This window comes from Quercus lobata, chromosome 12 (genome assembly GCF_001633185.2).
Source record: "Quercus lobata isolate SW786 chromosome 12, ValleyOak3.0 Primary Assembly, whole genome shotgun sequence".
In the NCBI taxonomy this organism is placed as follows: Eukaryota; Viridiplantae; Streptophyta; class Magnoliopsida; order Fagales; family Fagaceae; genus Quercus; species Quercus lobata.
Genome location: NC_044915.1, coordinates 1,504,475 through 1,520,119, shown reverse-complemented (window position 1 = coordinate 1,520,119; position 15,645 = coordinate 1,504,475). Strand labels below are relative to the sequence as shown.

Here is a 15,645-nt window from a genome sequence, read left to right as displayed (position 1 = left end):
GTGATTCAATGATTGTTTTGATTTGTTCCAATTTGGATATGGCTATGTAGTTGTTTCGATTGGGTGGTGGGTGGTGGATGGGTTTTTTGTTTTGGGTTTGTGGTTTTGGTTTTGTTTGTTAATTGTGGCGCAATGGTGGTGTGGTGGTTGTTGGTAGTTTCAATGGTTGGATTGATTTGGGTTTGGTTGGTGGGCAGTGGAGGAGCTGAGTTTGGGTTTAGGTGATGAGAGTGGATGAGAAAGGGAGAGACAAAGAGGAAGAGAGTGGAGAGATGGAAGGGTAGAGATAAATTAGTGTTTATATTATTTTATTTGATAGTTTATATTATTTTATTAGGCTGTATATAAAAATAAGAACTGAAATGTTTGGTGTATTGTAAAATGAGTTGGTAATATAGATAAAGTAGTGCTTGAGGATGTAAAATGTGTATTATTTTACATCCTCATATGTGAATGCTCTAATCACGTAATGGCTAGATCAACCAACTCACACCTAGGACAGGACAACCATCAATGATGAGCAAATCAGCCACTAATGAGGGCCAGATCAACCACCCATACTTGGACATTGATAATGAGGTGCAAAACAGTATGATAGATCGACCAACCCACTACCTAAATCACCCAACCTTGGATCTCCTTTGCTGCTCATCATATTGTTCTCACTTTGCTTCCATTCAATTCAATGTTTACAACAAGAATACAAAGTATTTAAAAAAGAGAACAAAGAATTTACAATGACTTGTCTAAATTAAACAATCATTGAAGCATTTTTTTTATAACAAAAAAACATTGAATTATATGTTTAACACTTAAAAGTCTTTTTTTTTTTTTTTTTTTCCTTCCAATATGATATTTTTCATTTTGGTTCAACAAGTTTAAATCTGTTTTAAAAATGATTATTCAATTTGTCTTCATGATAATCACTCTTTATAGATAGAGAAATGTAGTTTTATTGGAATTTAATGGCCAAGTCAATTACGAAAATGGACAGCTGAGCCATTTTGAAACTAGAATCAAATGAATAAAATGAAAAATAATAAACTTAAGAGACCAAAATGAAAATAACTAAAACTCTAAATGCAAAAAGTGTAATTTAGTAAAAAAAAAGAAGAAAGAAAGATATGTAGCTAATGAGAGTAGATGATTTTTTGTGTTTTAATAACAAAAATTTGATGGGTTTCAATTAGCTCAACTGGTAAAATTTTTTATGGTTGAATAAGAGATCTGAGGTTCAATCTCTGCCTAGACCAAAAATTAATTGGTGTCTTGGTCCATTAATAAAGAGCTACTATCAAGAGCTGACATCATTAGTTGAAATTCTCTCAAAAAAAAAAAAAAAATTTTGACTATTAAAATATAGGTAGGACCAAATGTGACAGCTCTCTTTCTTTCTTTTTGTTTTCTAATTTTTTAATTTGTTACTTTTTTGGCTTAATCATTGCACTTATTATTAAAACGTGTAAATTTGCAAGAGAGACCAGAAGACATTGAACAATGTAACTTGATTAGAAATATATTTTTGAACCATTAGACCATTCACATCAGCTCGTGTAAATTTATCATCTATTTTACATTGAAAAAGCTACCTTTTCTATTTTACACATCTATTTTTACAAAACACCCACATCAGTTCATCTATTATACACTATATTTTATATAAATAATATTTTTATATTCTTTTTTTAATATTATTTTACCTACCGTTTCTTTTTCTAATACATCCTTTTCTTTCTTCTTTCTTTCTTTTTCTTTTATCTCTGCCGTTTCCTCTTTCTTTTTTTCATCTTCTTTCTTCTTCTTTCTCTCACGGGCAAAACCCAGAGGCACCAGAGCAAGGACTCCATCAACACCACAGCCATCACAAGCACCACAACCCCTCTCCAATCCACCAATCTCCGTCAACCCAGAAGCACCATCACAAGCACTCCATCAACACCGATCTCTGTCAACCCATCTCAAGCACTCCATCAACACCGATCTCATCGATCTCCGTCAACCCATCACTGATCTCCATCAACACCGATCTCCATCAACACCAATCTCCATCAACACCGATCTCCGTCAACCCATTACCGATCTCCATCAACACCGATCCAAATCGCCTCTCCAATCCACGATCCGCAATCACCGATCAAACGATTTTGTTCTAGTGGTTGATTTTGTTGTTGATTTTGTGGTTGATTTTTGATGTTTGTAGTTGATTTTTGATTTTGTGTCTGTGGGAGTGTGTATCAGAGGAAGAAAGAACATGATGAGGGATGGTTAGTTGTGCAGATGGAGAAGAGAGAAAAAAAAGGAGCGAATCAGAAATTATTAAAATATTGTATACACGAGCTACAGTAACCGTGTATATATTCACGGTTACTGTAGCTCGTGGATAAATATACATGATTATACAAGACTTTGAAAGCACTGATGTAGAGCAATTTTGAGACAAAATGTGTAAAAATGGAGGTTTTTTCTATTATACAAGAGTTTCCACCCACTGATGTGGATGCTCTTAGAATCTCTACTATTTGAAGTTAAGGTTTGGTTACAAACTAGTTTATAGCCAATAACTACAATTTCGTTTAATATCTTTTTATTAGATGTGAATTTTGATAAATCCACTATTAAATTATATTTTCTTCTTATATCTTCTATGATTGCAAAATTTTTAAAAGATCAAAGATCATAACTATGTCATCAATCAAATATTTAAATTTCAAGTTTTTGTAGTTTAAAGTTAGGTATAAAAATAAGTTTATGGATTGAATATTAAACAATTTTCGATTAACACAAAATTTGATATGTATAATAAGAAAATAAAAAATTGTTAAATTTTCAAAATATGTAATCATGTTAATTTTGTTTTAATGGGAGTTAAAACAATTGACTATAACAAAGTTTATAGCAAAACTTTATTCTTTCCGGTATGTCTTTTATGTCTTTTCTGCGCTAAAAGCACAAGCATTGCAACCAAAAGAAAGGTACAAATATGACACATGCAAGAAGATGAACATATGAGACACACATAGTGGCGGTGCTCTCCGTTACAACTCTCAAAACGTTTAGTATGAGAGGTTCGTGAGATTTATTTATCAACAGAATGTTTTCTTAGAAATGAAAAAAGTACATGGGAAGAATGGAATTAAGTATTTAGTTTTTAGCTAAGGAAAATGCATAAATATACACTCATTGTGATTCACCCACCAGTAGATTTTATTTTATATTTATTTTTACGGTGAAATTAAAGGGTTGATGGCAATCAAATCCAAGACATTTAAAAAAATTGGCCAATTTGGTTCCTAAGATGGGAGAAAAATGATTAATTGACCTTACAGTGTTTAGAGACTTAGTTGACTTTAAAAACCAAATTAGCTAATTTGAAAATGTCTTAAACTCGGTTGGCATATTAGCCCAAACCTTAGTAAGTTAACGGAATTTGCCCTTATTCTTATAATCCCACTTGTAGTTACCGCTCAAGGATGTTTCTTTATTATCATGTATTAAAAAAGAGAGAATATTATAAAGAATATTCCTGTTACTGCTCTAACAGCTACATCAGGGCATAATAACAATAAGAATTTCTATCTTTTTTGTTAAAAAAAAAAAAAAAAAAAAAAAAAAACAATAAGAATTTGGAGAACATACTTGCACAGAGTTTTTAAACTCATACTGCACTAGGTCAACGTTGCATCATCACCAGCTGATGGGGCCCAACCAGGAGGCTTGATGTTTGGCCAATCACCCCGACATCCCAGCCTTACATAAAGCCTTTTCTTACCTTCAATTCAAAACACAAAACAGGCTGGTCAGACTGCCCAAAAAATTATTAAAAAAAAAAAAAAAACTAAATGAGAAAGAGACTGGTCAATTGAGGAGAGGACTGACTAGACTTGTACCAGTCCACCTTCTAGAATTGCAAAATTTCACCATTGATTATTAGTAAATTTCAACTTGAGTGTTTCACTTGTCTATTTGTTCTTCTATAAGCAACATATATTTTTATTTTTTTTGGGTATTATTTTCTATGTAAGCAAATTGTAGGTCAAATATATTACAGGGTATCTATGGCGCAATCAATTTGAGTAGCAGCAAGAAAGGGGTGCTGCATCAGTTGCTGTCAACATTGCCATCTTTCAAATTCTATCATAACGATGCAAACCAAAGGGGGATATTTGCAGCCTAGCATAGTGAGGGAAACAATATCATAAGTTAACAAATGTTTGAAATTTTTTTGTAAACTAGCATCTCGAATATTAAAGACTCGATTTCAATTTAAAACTCGAGAGTTGAAGACTTGATTTCCACTTGGTAAGTTGGCAGTATGATGCCACATAGATCTCGAGTCTTATAGACTCGAGTTCTAAAAAGCAAAACCGAGTCTCTAAGACTCGATTTTGAAGAACACCAAACCACAATCTGGAGCTCAAAGATGCACGATCTGAAGAGGCACAATTTGGGTCAGAATAGAGGAAGAACAAACAGAGGAAGAACAGATCTGAAGAGGTACGATCTGGGTGGGCTGATCTGCAGTGAGAGAGTTGAGTGAGGTGATCATATTCCAAAACACTTCAGCGTCCGCCGATGAGATGCACTTGTCTTCGGTAGAGTGAGGGTTTGCTGATGGGTTTTCTGCTGCCGATGAGATGCGCTTGTTAGGTTTGGGGTTTGTATGTTTGGGTGTGAAGGAGAGTTCTTGTGTTCTGGAGTCTGGACGCTTAAGTGTGAATATGATCACAAATCGGGTATTAGAAACTCGATTTCAATGTGGCTCCACGTGGAAAAAAATCCATATCAGATGCTTGAAGCTTAGGATCTCGAGTATTAAAAACTCGATTTCTACCCGGAACTTGAGTTTTAAAAACTCGAGATGCTACTTTTCCACTTTGTTTTGAAACTGGGCAACTAACGAAATTCTTAGCAATTTAATGTTAAATGAAAAAAAAAATTCCAAACCAAAGAGTATAGTAGGTTGCAGCTTGTTAAGTAGAAACTCAACTAATATAAAAGAAATGCCAAACTATCACAATCCCCAGTAATGACTCGTAACCCCTCATTTTTAAGTAGCACTTGGAGTGCCAATAATTCGGCCCAATATTAATTTTGACAAAAAGAAGTGAGATTTAAACAGGAGACACTACAAACAAAAGTATAACCATAAGTATAAATTCAAGTCATTTTTGGGAACTAATTACGTCCAATCTAAAGGTTCCAAAGACAATCAAAAAGAAAAACATAACTAACAAATTGACATGAACTTGAAAGCATGATTTTAACCACTTAACTTGTTTTTGCAATAGCCTCTATTAGGAAAAAAAAAAAACTACAATACCACGTAAAAAAAAGCTTAACATAGATTTGAAAACATTATAGAGTACATGGAAAATATGAAGAAGAAAACAAAGAGGAGAAACAGAGAAAGAAATAGAAAGAGAGAGAACACAGGAATTTAAAACCTTAGGCTAACAACCACAACAAAAACACTCTTGATGGCTATATATCTATTATTAAGCTTTCTATTACAAATTACAGTGAACTCATTGATGGATATTTATAGTAGGCTAAATCCTAAAATAACAATACTTGAATTGATAATCAGCTGACTAATGAGTACAATTCAAATTCAAAGTCTGCTGAAGATAGGGCACCAGATATCACTCGCTTAATTCTTTCCCAACCATCCGTTACAAATCAATGATTTAATTTGTAACAGTTGTATATTACTTGAGTTTAGTTGATTTGCTATGATTGTAAATCCCTAAAGTTTTGCAACTGATTGGTTGTAATTGTAAATCCTTACAGTTTAGGGAATTGTGTTTGTAATCTTTTCTATATATACAAGACAGAACACACCTCACGATTGTGTGGTTCTACTTCTTGTTGGCAAGCCACTCGACCTTAGTATCGCATAGTAGTTCCAGTCTCCAATAAGCATAGGTCTCCTCACTTATCCCTCCCCCAACCAGATCTCCTTTATTATTGGTTCAAAGCCTATATGCTTGCTCTTGCCTATGCTCTCAATGACCTGTCCATACGCTTGTTCTTTTTTTACTGATCAAGTCACGTTTCGGCCTTGACTTCCTCCCTTTTGCCAGTTTCACTAATGAAAACAGAGATTGACAAATAACACTTTGACTATGGGGAAAGATACACCTTCAACAGAGAAAAGACTACTTATACAATACAAATAATTTTCCTATTTTGTATTCCTTTATGGTACTAGAGCATTCGTCTAATGACCATATAATCATTTTTTTTTTCTTTTCTTCAGCTTATAGCTGGTTTCAATGGAAGCCAACAACTCTTCAACTGGTGTCGTGGTACCCAGCCTTTCAGGGTTCATGTCAATTAAACTTGATATAACCAATTATCCTCTTTGGCTTGCTCAAATTGTTCCAATTTTGAAGAACAAGAATTTCATGGGATTTTTAGATGGTATAGATCAATGTCCTTCAGAATTCAAGCGTGACAAAGATGGTAAGGTGATGTTTGGATTAGGAGAGTTTTGAGTGATATCATCTTGTTTTCATAACTCATGATCCAAAACTGGCGGGGCCCACGGAAGAGTACTTGTTTGGACTCTATGACTCATAATCTGTGATTCAGTTTTCATCACTCAATTCTCTGATTTTTGAGTTATGAGTTATGGAAACTGAAAACACATTTTAGCTGTTTTTAGTTTCCATAACTCATAACTCAATGACATTTTTGTAATTAAACATACATGGAGAAACCCATAGCCACAACTTTTGACCTTTGACTCTTTTTTTTATTCCTTTCTTCTCCTGCGTTCGGTCTTCTTCTTCTTCCTCTTTTTTTTTTTTTTTTTTTTTTTTCACTGATTCGGTCTTCAATTCTTCCTTCTTCTTCTTCTTTTTTTTTTTTTTTTTTTTTTTTTCTTTCCTTCTTTCGGGTTTCTGGGTTTTTTTTTTTTTTTTTTCACTGGTTCGGTGAGTTTGGGTACTGGGGTTGAAGGAAAAAAAAAAAAGTAAAAAGTGCACAAGGTACATATATGGGACCCACAAATAGTTGAAAAATATTGAGTGATAACAAGTGAGTGATGGTGCCAAAGGGGGTGGGATGTTTTAAGTGATAAGTGATGAGTGATGAAAACTGAGTGATGGGTGATGAAACTAAGTGATGAGTAACCATTTTTTTAAACCAAACAAGGCCTAAATCATTCTCTTTCTCCATCAATGCTATCCAGTGGCTCGTTTTTCATTGCCTTATGCAACATGGACCTCACTAGAGAAGAGGTATGCTTCTCAATCCAAAAATTGTATTATACAGTTATGAAATGATTTACTCAACAAAAAAGGAGAGGGTGATTTGATGATTATTCTACTTATTTATGTTAATGATATTTTAATCATTGGAAATAATTTATCTCATATTTTAAGCTTATACCTGGGGAAATTGTTTTTCTTCGAAAGATTTAGGACCTCTGCATTTTTTGTCTTGGTCTTGAGGTAGTATACAGTTCTAATGGTTTGTTCTTAACTCAAACCAAATATACAATGGACTTGTTATATCACACCAAATTTTAGGATGTCAAGCCCATTTCTTCTCCTGCTCACACTAGATAGAAATTGAGTCTTTATGATGGTGATCCTCTTCTTGATCATACTAAATATCTAAGTGTTGTTGGGGTGCTACATTATTTGAAACACCTAGATATCTCTTTTGTGGTAAACCAAGTGTGTTAGTTCAAGCACAAACCTACGACTCATGGATTGATGTTAAATGAATCTTACGTTATTTGAAGAGAACTCCTAATCATAGTCATTTTTACCAAACTGGTTCTACACATTTAGAAGCATATTCAGATGTTGATTATGTTGGGAGCCCTGATGATCATCACTCTATCAGAGGCTATTATATTTGTCTTGGTCATAATCCCCATATCTTGAGTGCCAAGAAACATCGTACTGTATCTCACTCGAGCACCGAAGCAAGATACCATCAATTGACAACTGCCACAATTGATGGTATTTTGTTCTATCATAATGGAAAGAAAAAAGTTTAGAATGCATGCCACAATTGCTTTGCTTCCAGTTCAAAAACTATCACTACATTCCACAGGTTTTACTTACCATATATATAAAATATGCAGATTATATGAAAGTGAGGCCGTCTTTGTTGTAGTAACTATCAACTAGGGAGTAAAGATGGAATGCCAATATGATAATTGAGTACCTGGAAGGTTTTTGTCTGATAGAACTAACTGTTTAATGGCCCTCAAGGATGCCTGAGCCACACTTTTGGTCTGATCAGAGTCCCAACCCTGAAGCTTGACAACCACATCCGCTTTTGAGTAAGCTAATCTAGCATCTTGAATATGCCTCCTTGCCTCCTTCTTTGCTGAATCTTCATCTGCATTGAATACTATTAACAACCATCCTAACTGAAATTTAGGTGAAAATTATTATGTAAGAAAACCTAAACTAACAAGGCAGAGGATTATTAATTGGGATTCAAATGTGAAATTTGGGTTGAGAATTACAGCTGGACGGGAGGCAGATTCACAGTGGGCCACAATCCATCAAAATAAATGGCCCAATTACAATTGATTCAAAGGCAAAATCTGCAGAATTAGATAAATAAATAAATTTTAAAAGACATCTACTGTTGAACTGACCTTACTGCAAGGATGATATATTTATATATCCAATAAGGCCCTTTGACCCTAAAGATCTCTTAAATGAGCCCTTTCATTGTTGGATTTAGTATGTAACTACCATGATCACCAACCAATTCATCACATGATTTGAGGTACATGCATAGGGAAGAGGACTGCGAGGCAAACTTCAATCAACATACTTCCCAGGAGTGCTATTAAAGGGAAATCCTAAAATAAGCACAGGAAGTTTCTTTAAAAACTACGTAATTCCAGGCGTGCTTAAATCTTTTTATTACTTACTAAGTATCTTTGGTGATTGAAGTTGGCAATACACTTATATACCCATCTTACTGAACTGAAATAAATTGAAATCAAGCTTTGAAGATCATTACTAGTGCAGCATTGCACTTATGCCTTGAATAAGTAACCTCAAGGGGTTGGTCTAGCAGTTTCTATGTAAGGCTTCATGAGATCCATGAAATCCTGGGTTCAAAGCCTCTAGCCAGCATTTTGGGGCCACTTCGAAGGAAATCCTTCTTGTAATTACCTAGTGTGTGTAAAATGGGTGGTTATACACACTCACGCAAATAGTTAGGTGCTTGAAGAGCTCAGGACACTCTTATTAGCCAAAAAAATAAATGTAAGGGTATGTTTGGTAGACTGTAATAGACACTGTAATGTAATAATTATTTGTATAGTTTAGCTATTTTGTGCTTTGGTTATGCTTTTATTATAAGGAATAGTCATTTCTTATGAATAACTATTCTTTAAAATGAGGAATAAATATTCTTCTCTAAAATGGTTCTAATAGTTATTCCTTGGTAGGTGTAATAACTTCTAAAAAATTAATATATTTTCAAATATACAAACTTTTTATATGCACATAACAATTATAAAAATAAAAAAACATAAAAAATAACTTCTCTCTCCTAAATTTAAAAAAAAAAAAATGGAAATATAATTGTATAAGTAATATATTTCTTAAATATAAATCTTAAATTTTATTCTAATTTTACACCTTACAACCAAACGTATGAATATGTTTATTTATTCTATTACAACACTTTTTATTCTCAGTAATAAAAATTACCTTTCTTGTTATAATCTTCTGATCCTTATTTAGTGTACCAAACATGCTTTTAAGCTTTATGGACATTAAGGTTCACAAGATGGTATATGAGAACATGAATTCAATGCATTAGTCATAATTAAAAGAATAAAAGAAATGTTAGAATTTTGGCAAAATGGTTAAATTCATAATTTCCCAAAAGCTTAAGCTATTAGAAAATAATGAATTTAATCATTTAACTATCATTCTTGTTAGCTATTAGAAAACGGTGAGTTTAACCATTTGACCATTATTCTAACAAGAAAAGAGTTGGAGGAGCTACGGGAGAGAGAAATCAGAAAAGTTTATGCGGAATCAAAACAGTTAGGAGGTAATTAAATTAGCCCAAGGAGAACGGCCCAAATATCCTAAGAAAGTCAATTGAATTCCTCATTAGCAAAACACCTACCCTAAACATTAACATATGCAACTTCAATTATCAAGTGAATAGACACAACTAGCATAACCTAAATATTCTTAGACACAAAAATCATCATCGTTTATTGAGGCTGTCATATCTGAAGCCCAAGTGAGACACTTATGTTACATACTTTTAGGCAACCATAAATATACTCTCTCAAAAGCTGAAAGAACTCAGTCCATCTAATGCCAATAGTTCCTTAAAGTTTGTGGTCCAATCTATACAAATTGCCGTTGAGATCGTGTAAGATAAGCCAACTGAAGTTCTCCACTCCACTATAACTTCTACTTTACTGATGATTTGTACAACCAATTTGATTGTCACATACATGTACAGCTTTTAATTGTAAACTATAAAGTTTTGAGTCAGGTTCTTCACTTCAAGTGCATAAGCATTATTATTATAAAACGTTTTGATCCCAATGGGAATGGAATGGGAGATTCGAATTAGTGACCTCCACTTCATGCAGCATGGTCCCCAGCCAATTGTGCAGGTTACATAAGCATGAAAATTACATCTGCTCTTTAGGGGGAAAAAACAGTTGATTTTGACAAAATGCTTTCCAAAAAGAAAAAAAAAAAGCATATAACCTGATCAATGATCTCTCTCTCTCTCTCTTGGATAAGTACATCAATGAGAGATCTCTTTTTCAAAGATTTCCAGTTTGAAGTAAGTTCACAGGAGTGATGATGGCTGTTTGGATGGGTCACATCTAAGTAAGCATATATTCAGGTATTTACAAGTATTGGCTATGGTCTGGATGCAAATAGATAAGTACATCATCTGAAGATGTCCTCAAGATAAAATAAATCTACTTATGTTCAGGAATACTTTGAATAAAGTGAAGAATTTCTCACATAAACTTGTTATATGTAAATTTGGGTCCCACAGATGGTGATACAGCTTCTAAGAAAGTATATTTCACAAGATACACTACTTGGACTTGTTTATCCAATAAAAGGCAAAGAATAAAATATCACACACAATTACCTGTAGCTTCAGTTTGGGACAGCCATACAGTAAATCCTGCGTAGAGATGCTGCCATTTATCAGCCCTTCTAGCAGCTCCCTGCTGCCCTCCTAACGTTGCAACAACAGCCCGTACATGACTGCAAAACCAACCAAGCCCAGAAAAGAATGCTCTCTGTTTCTAACCCAAACAAGAAAAAGAAAAAAAATCTATTGATCAATTCCAGCCATAGACAGTACCTACTTAAACTTTCTAATATAGCACCTTCTGCTTCTGCTACAGAGTCAGAGCCTTCAGTAAGCACCCCTGGAATTGATTAGACTTGTTAATGCAATGCGAGGTGGAAGATACAAGTCATTTCAAGCAATAACTATGATCACCTTTTTGAGACTTATTAGATCATACATATTGCATAAGGTAAACCATAGCAGTTAGGTTATTTTCTTTATGGAGTAAAATATTGGGCTAATGAAAGCATAGACAAATAGAATGTAACATGGAGAAGATAAAATTTTTAGAACAAGCAAATTGAAGGTGTAACTCTGCATTTGAATGCAAAAATAAGGCATTTAAGGAGAGAAAGAGACTGACGACAGCATGGATAACTTCAAGAAGAAATACAAAATCTGATGTATCCAATTGAAGACATGCCTCTTAACAGGCTAATTGAAAAGAGCTTTTTGCTGCTTAGTTCATAAAAATTGTAGGAAACATAACATCATTTACTATTAATAGTTTTGCGTGAATAATGTTCCAACCCTCTACAAAAGAAATCAACCATATACTAGATAATTAAATGTCTACAGAGCTGTTCAGTATGCACCATAAGAATTAGCCACATCTATTTTTTTTATCAGGTCTAATTAGACCCGCTGTATAATTTTGCTCACATCTTTGGATGTAAGTACATTGTCTTTCATCAGCTTCATAACCACCACTACTACTACCATCATCATCATAAATCATCAAATTTTTAGTCAATAGCTGTCTTATAATGCAAAATAATATAGCAGTATCCTTCAAAAAGAAACTACAAATCTAAATACTACAGATTCTTTTGTCACACATCTGGGGATTTAAGCCCCTAATATTTTACGTATGGGTGATGAGCTTGGACAGGGAAGGCAAAGATCTAACCTTAATGACCAATAACCATTGTTGACAATATACACTTACATGAATCAATAGTTTGCTTCGCATATGTTTCAAGCAACTCTTTTGTGGTAAGTGGTGTGTACCTGAAGACCGTATCAACCCAATGGAACTATTAGGAGAGGAGAGATACTTCAAAAACAAAGAGAAATACATTTATTGGATAATATTGGCAGAACGTTGTATGATGTAAGCAAGCAATGGATCTGGTATTTTTTCATTATGCTATTAACTAATCCTAATTGTGTCAAGGGTTCCTGGATAGGTAATGATATTAAACTACAAGAAGGAAATGAAGGTCCGCTATAGTTGGAGAGAACCTCCTCCTTGGCTGGAAAGTGCATATTTGCTGGCCATGTATGCGTTTTCCTGGCTACACAAACCAGCATGGGAATAGTGAAAAAAGGATACCTTTCTGTTTAAAAGTAGCAATGAGAGCTTATTTCTCACTACAACTGTTGGAAGCTTAAAAAAGAACAATAAGCTGAATCCAGATTTAGTCCAATAGGCAAAAATTAATAAAAACCGACTTATTGAGGCACATTGTGATGCCATTTTATTCAATTCAGGATAGAAGGTACTCATAATTGATAATTACATGTTTTTCATTGGAAATTAGTAGATTGTCATTAACAAATAGGAACGAATAGACTTATTAACTGAGTGATAAACTAAAAATTGATAAAAACACGGATGATTTATAAAATAAAATAAATAAAAAAAGATAGTAGACTGGCATAATTACTAACACCAGCTGGTCAAATTCGGTGTAAAGTTGTAACTAGCCAGTGATCATTATTGTTAGCTAAAGGGAAAATAAAATCAGTACCCAATACCAACTGCAATTTCTCGAGCCACTGTCTCGTTAATTTCAGTTGAATCCCCAACAATGAAGATTGCTGTTCCTTGCAAAAGTTGCAGAGATCCCACTGTCAGGGAGTCCCAGGACTCCACAATGTCAGGCCATTTCAAATCTGGATCTTGCTTCTTCAAGTTCACAACCAGTTGATCATCATCTATGTACCTGTCCAAAGCATGAAGCCTCTGTCTAAACAATGAAGACCTATATACTGGTTTTAGAAGTTCAAAAAGAAAAAAATCATTCACAAACCATATTGTTTCAGCGGGCTTTATTTTTTCAAATAGATGATCAGTTTCTATAAGTGTGATGACAGACCCATAGCGCTGTATTCTAATTTTCAAAGAGTTGTCATTTGCATCCACAGATATATCTCTGTAACTTTGAATGTCCTGGGCCCCGAGTTGTAATCTCAGTTCCACCTCAGAAGAACCATCAGAAAACTGCATATGTTTCACATAGTTAAATTGGATGAATTCAAACCCATCTGGTAAAAGAACCAAAAGATTGTTAAACTATTCATTAAGTTTCAAAATTCTTTACTATGATGAATGTTAATATCTATGACTATATATTGCTTCATGCTAGAATATTAGAAGTTCTGTAGGCATCAGCCTATTTGAGGTTTAGAAAATACATTGGCCTGCTTTACTCAAAGTAAGTCTTCATAAAGGATACGCATCCAATAACTTTCTGTCCTGACCACCAGTTCCACATCACCACCCAACTGAAAAATGCTCATTTCAGAGGATTGTACCGAATGATTAATTATTCCAAAGCTTGATATAGCTTTTTGTACTAATAAAATGAAGTGATGTTAATCTAACAGATCTGCATGATAAACTCACTATTGAATACCCTTTTCCTCAGAATTGCATGTGTGCTCCATTCTTTGTTATGACATTGCTACTTTGCTAGTTTTAGGTGATTTTTCACTTTATTGGGTAGCTACACAGTGTGAAAAACATTCGTTGTTATTACATTAATATTCATTTGTTTGTTTAATAATAAAAATTCATCTGGTGAAAATATGAACTATGAGACTGAAATACTACCTATCCCTTATGCCTAACAAAGAACTTTCTAGTTTCCAACCCTAATTTGAATTTAATTCCCAAAAGCAAACATGCAGGACTTCATTCAAGGAAGAAGAGAAAATGCTCAAAAAGCAAATAAGTATTTTTAGAAGAAAGAAAGAAGCCTTAGTCCAAAACCTTTGGGATTTAGCTATGGGGGACCTCAACAGATTAATCAAGATTGGGCACATATATATAATTTCCTTAATTAACACCTCCTTGACTCGAACGAAATCACTCTTTCTCATCAATGCATTAATTATTTTTCTTTGCACATGACCAAACTATCACAAGCATTTCCCTCTATTTTGAGGAGGATTTCTTCAGTTCACATCCTATTGTATCTTCACTTATCCATCTCAATATTCTCATCATTTTAGCTACACTAGATGTTATTTCTTGATAACCCGACATTCAATCTTATTAAACTTTCCCTTATCCTATGATTTCTTGAGAGTACCTGCGTTTTATAAACACCCTCTTTGTATTTGTTAGTATATAGCTTAGTCTAGCTTAGCCCATCGGCCTTAGCCCAGTAAACTGTACTTGCAGTATGCTCCTATTACTTGTACTTCATGCATACTTAGCCTATATAAGGCTCTCTACTGTACAAGGTTAATATACAGACTATTTTCTCTCCTCCTATGTTTGTACTTAAAGAAAAGAAATTTAACAATGAATAGAAATTGTAGCTTATGTTAAAAAAGAAAAAAGAAAGAAGAAAGTGATACCTCGTAGTTTTTGGAGGAGACGAAGGGAATAGTGGAGGCACTTTTGCAGTTGAAGGAGAGGCGATTGGAGTTGGAGGAGGAGGTCTTGATGACGTGACTACTCCATCTCCGAACTGAATTTGAATTTGAAGGAGATAAGTTTAGGGTTTTGATTGGGTTTTTGTTTCCAGAAAGAAAGCAGAGAGAGGCAGTAATGGTAGACATTTTAACTGACTACTCCGAGCTCCTTCGATTGGTGGTTGCTTTGCTATATGCTATACATTTTTTAAGATTCGGTTCACATCCTGTATCCTTATCCACAACAACAGTCACGATATAGCACTCGCATCATTTATTACTTGTTTATTTTACTACGTATTTTAGAGAAATGCTAAGATCATCCACATCATATGTGTCAAATATGCCAAATATTTGATATTTGGCACACTAAACACCAAAAACGCTCCTTTATTAGATGTGTTAAATGTTCCAAAAATTTGCAACATGCTATAGTACCATCACAATTTTGACACGGTACGAACAACAATTGCATAATATATATTATTATTTTATTTCCTTTTTCTCTCTCCTCATCACAAATATCTCTCTCTTTCCGTCTTCTCATCTCTGTCTTCTCTATTTGTCTTCCACAGCATGCCGATCACCAATGGCCACCACTCAATGCCACCGATCTCACCAAAGACCACCACTCGACGCCACCGACCATCTGTCTTCTCTATT

General features: G+C 34.1%; 1 protein-coding gene across 2 annotated transcripts; it reads right to left on the bottom strand.

Moving 5' to 3' along the window:
- Positions 1–1,755: 1,755 nt before the first annotated feature.
- LOC115971071 (probable inactive shikimate kinase like 2, chloroplastic) lies at positions 1,756–15,212 on the bottom strand. 2 transcript variants are annotated; one of them, XM_031090751.1, is made up of 9 exons: positions 14,926–15,212; positions 13,371–13,561; positions 13,089–13,283; positions 12,284–12,345; positions 11,347–11,413; positions 11,128–11,246; positions 8,185–8,361; positions 3,637–3,769; positions 1,756–2,219 (listed from the first exon to the last, which is right to left on the bottom strand). In XM_031090751.1, exons 1-8 carry the CDS (start codon positions 15,127–15,129, stop codon positions 3,666–3,668), a joined length of 1,119 nt encoding a protein of 372 aa, XP_030946611.1. In that variant the 5' UTR covers positions 15,130–15,212; the 3' UTR covers positions 1,756–2,219; positions 3,637–3,665. The 2 variants fall into 2 exon arrangements, with proteins under 2 accessions (XP_030946611.1, XP_030946610.1); XM_031090750.1 differs by lacking the exon at positions 1,756–2,219 and having other exon boundaries at positions 3,492–3,769.
- Between the last annotated feature and the right edge of the window lie 433 nt (positions 15,213–15,645).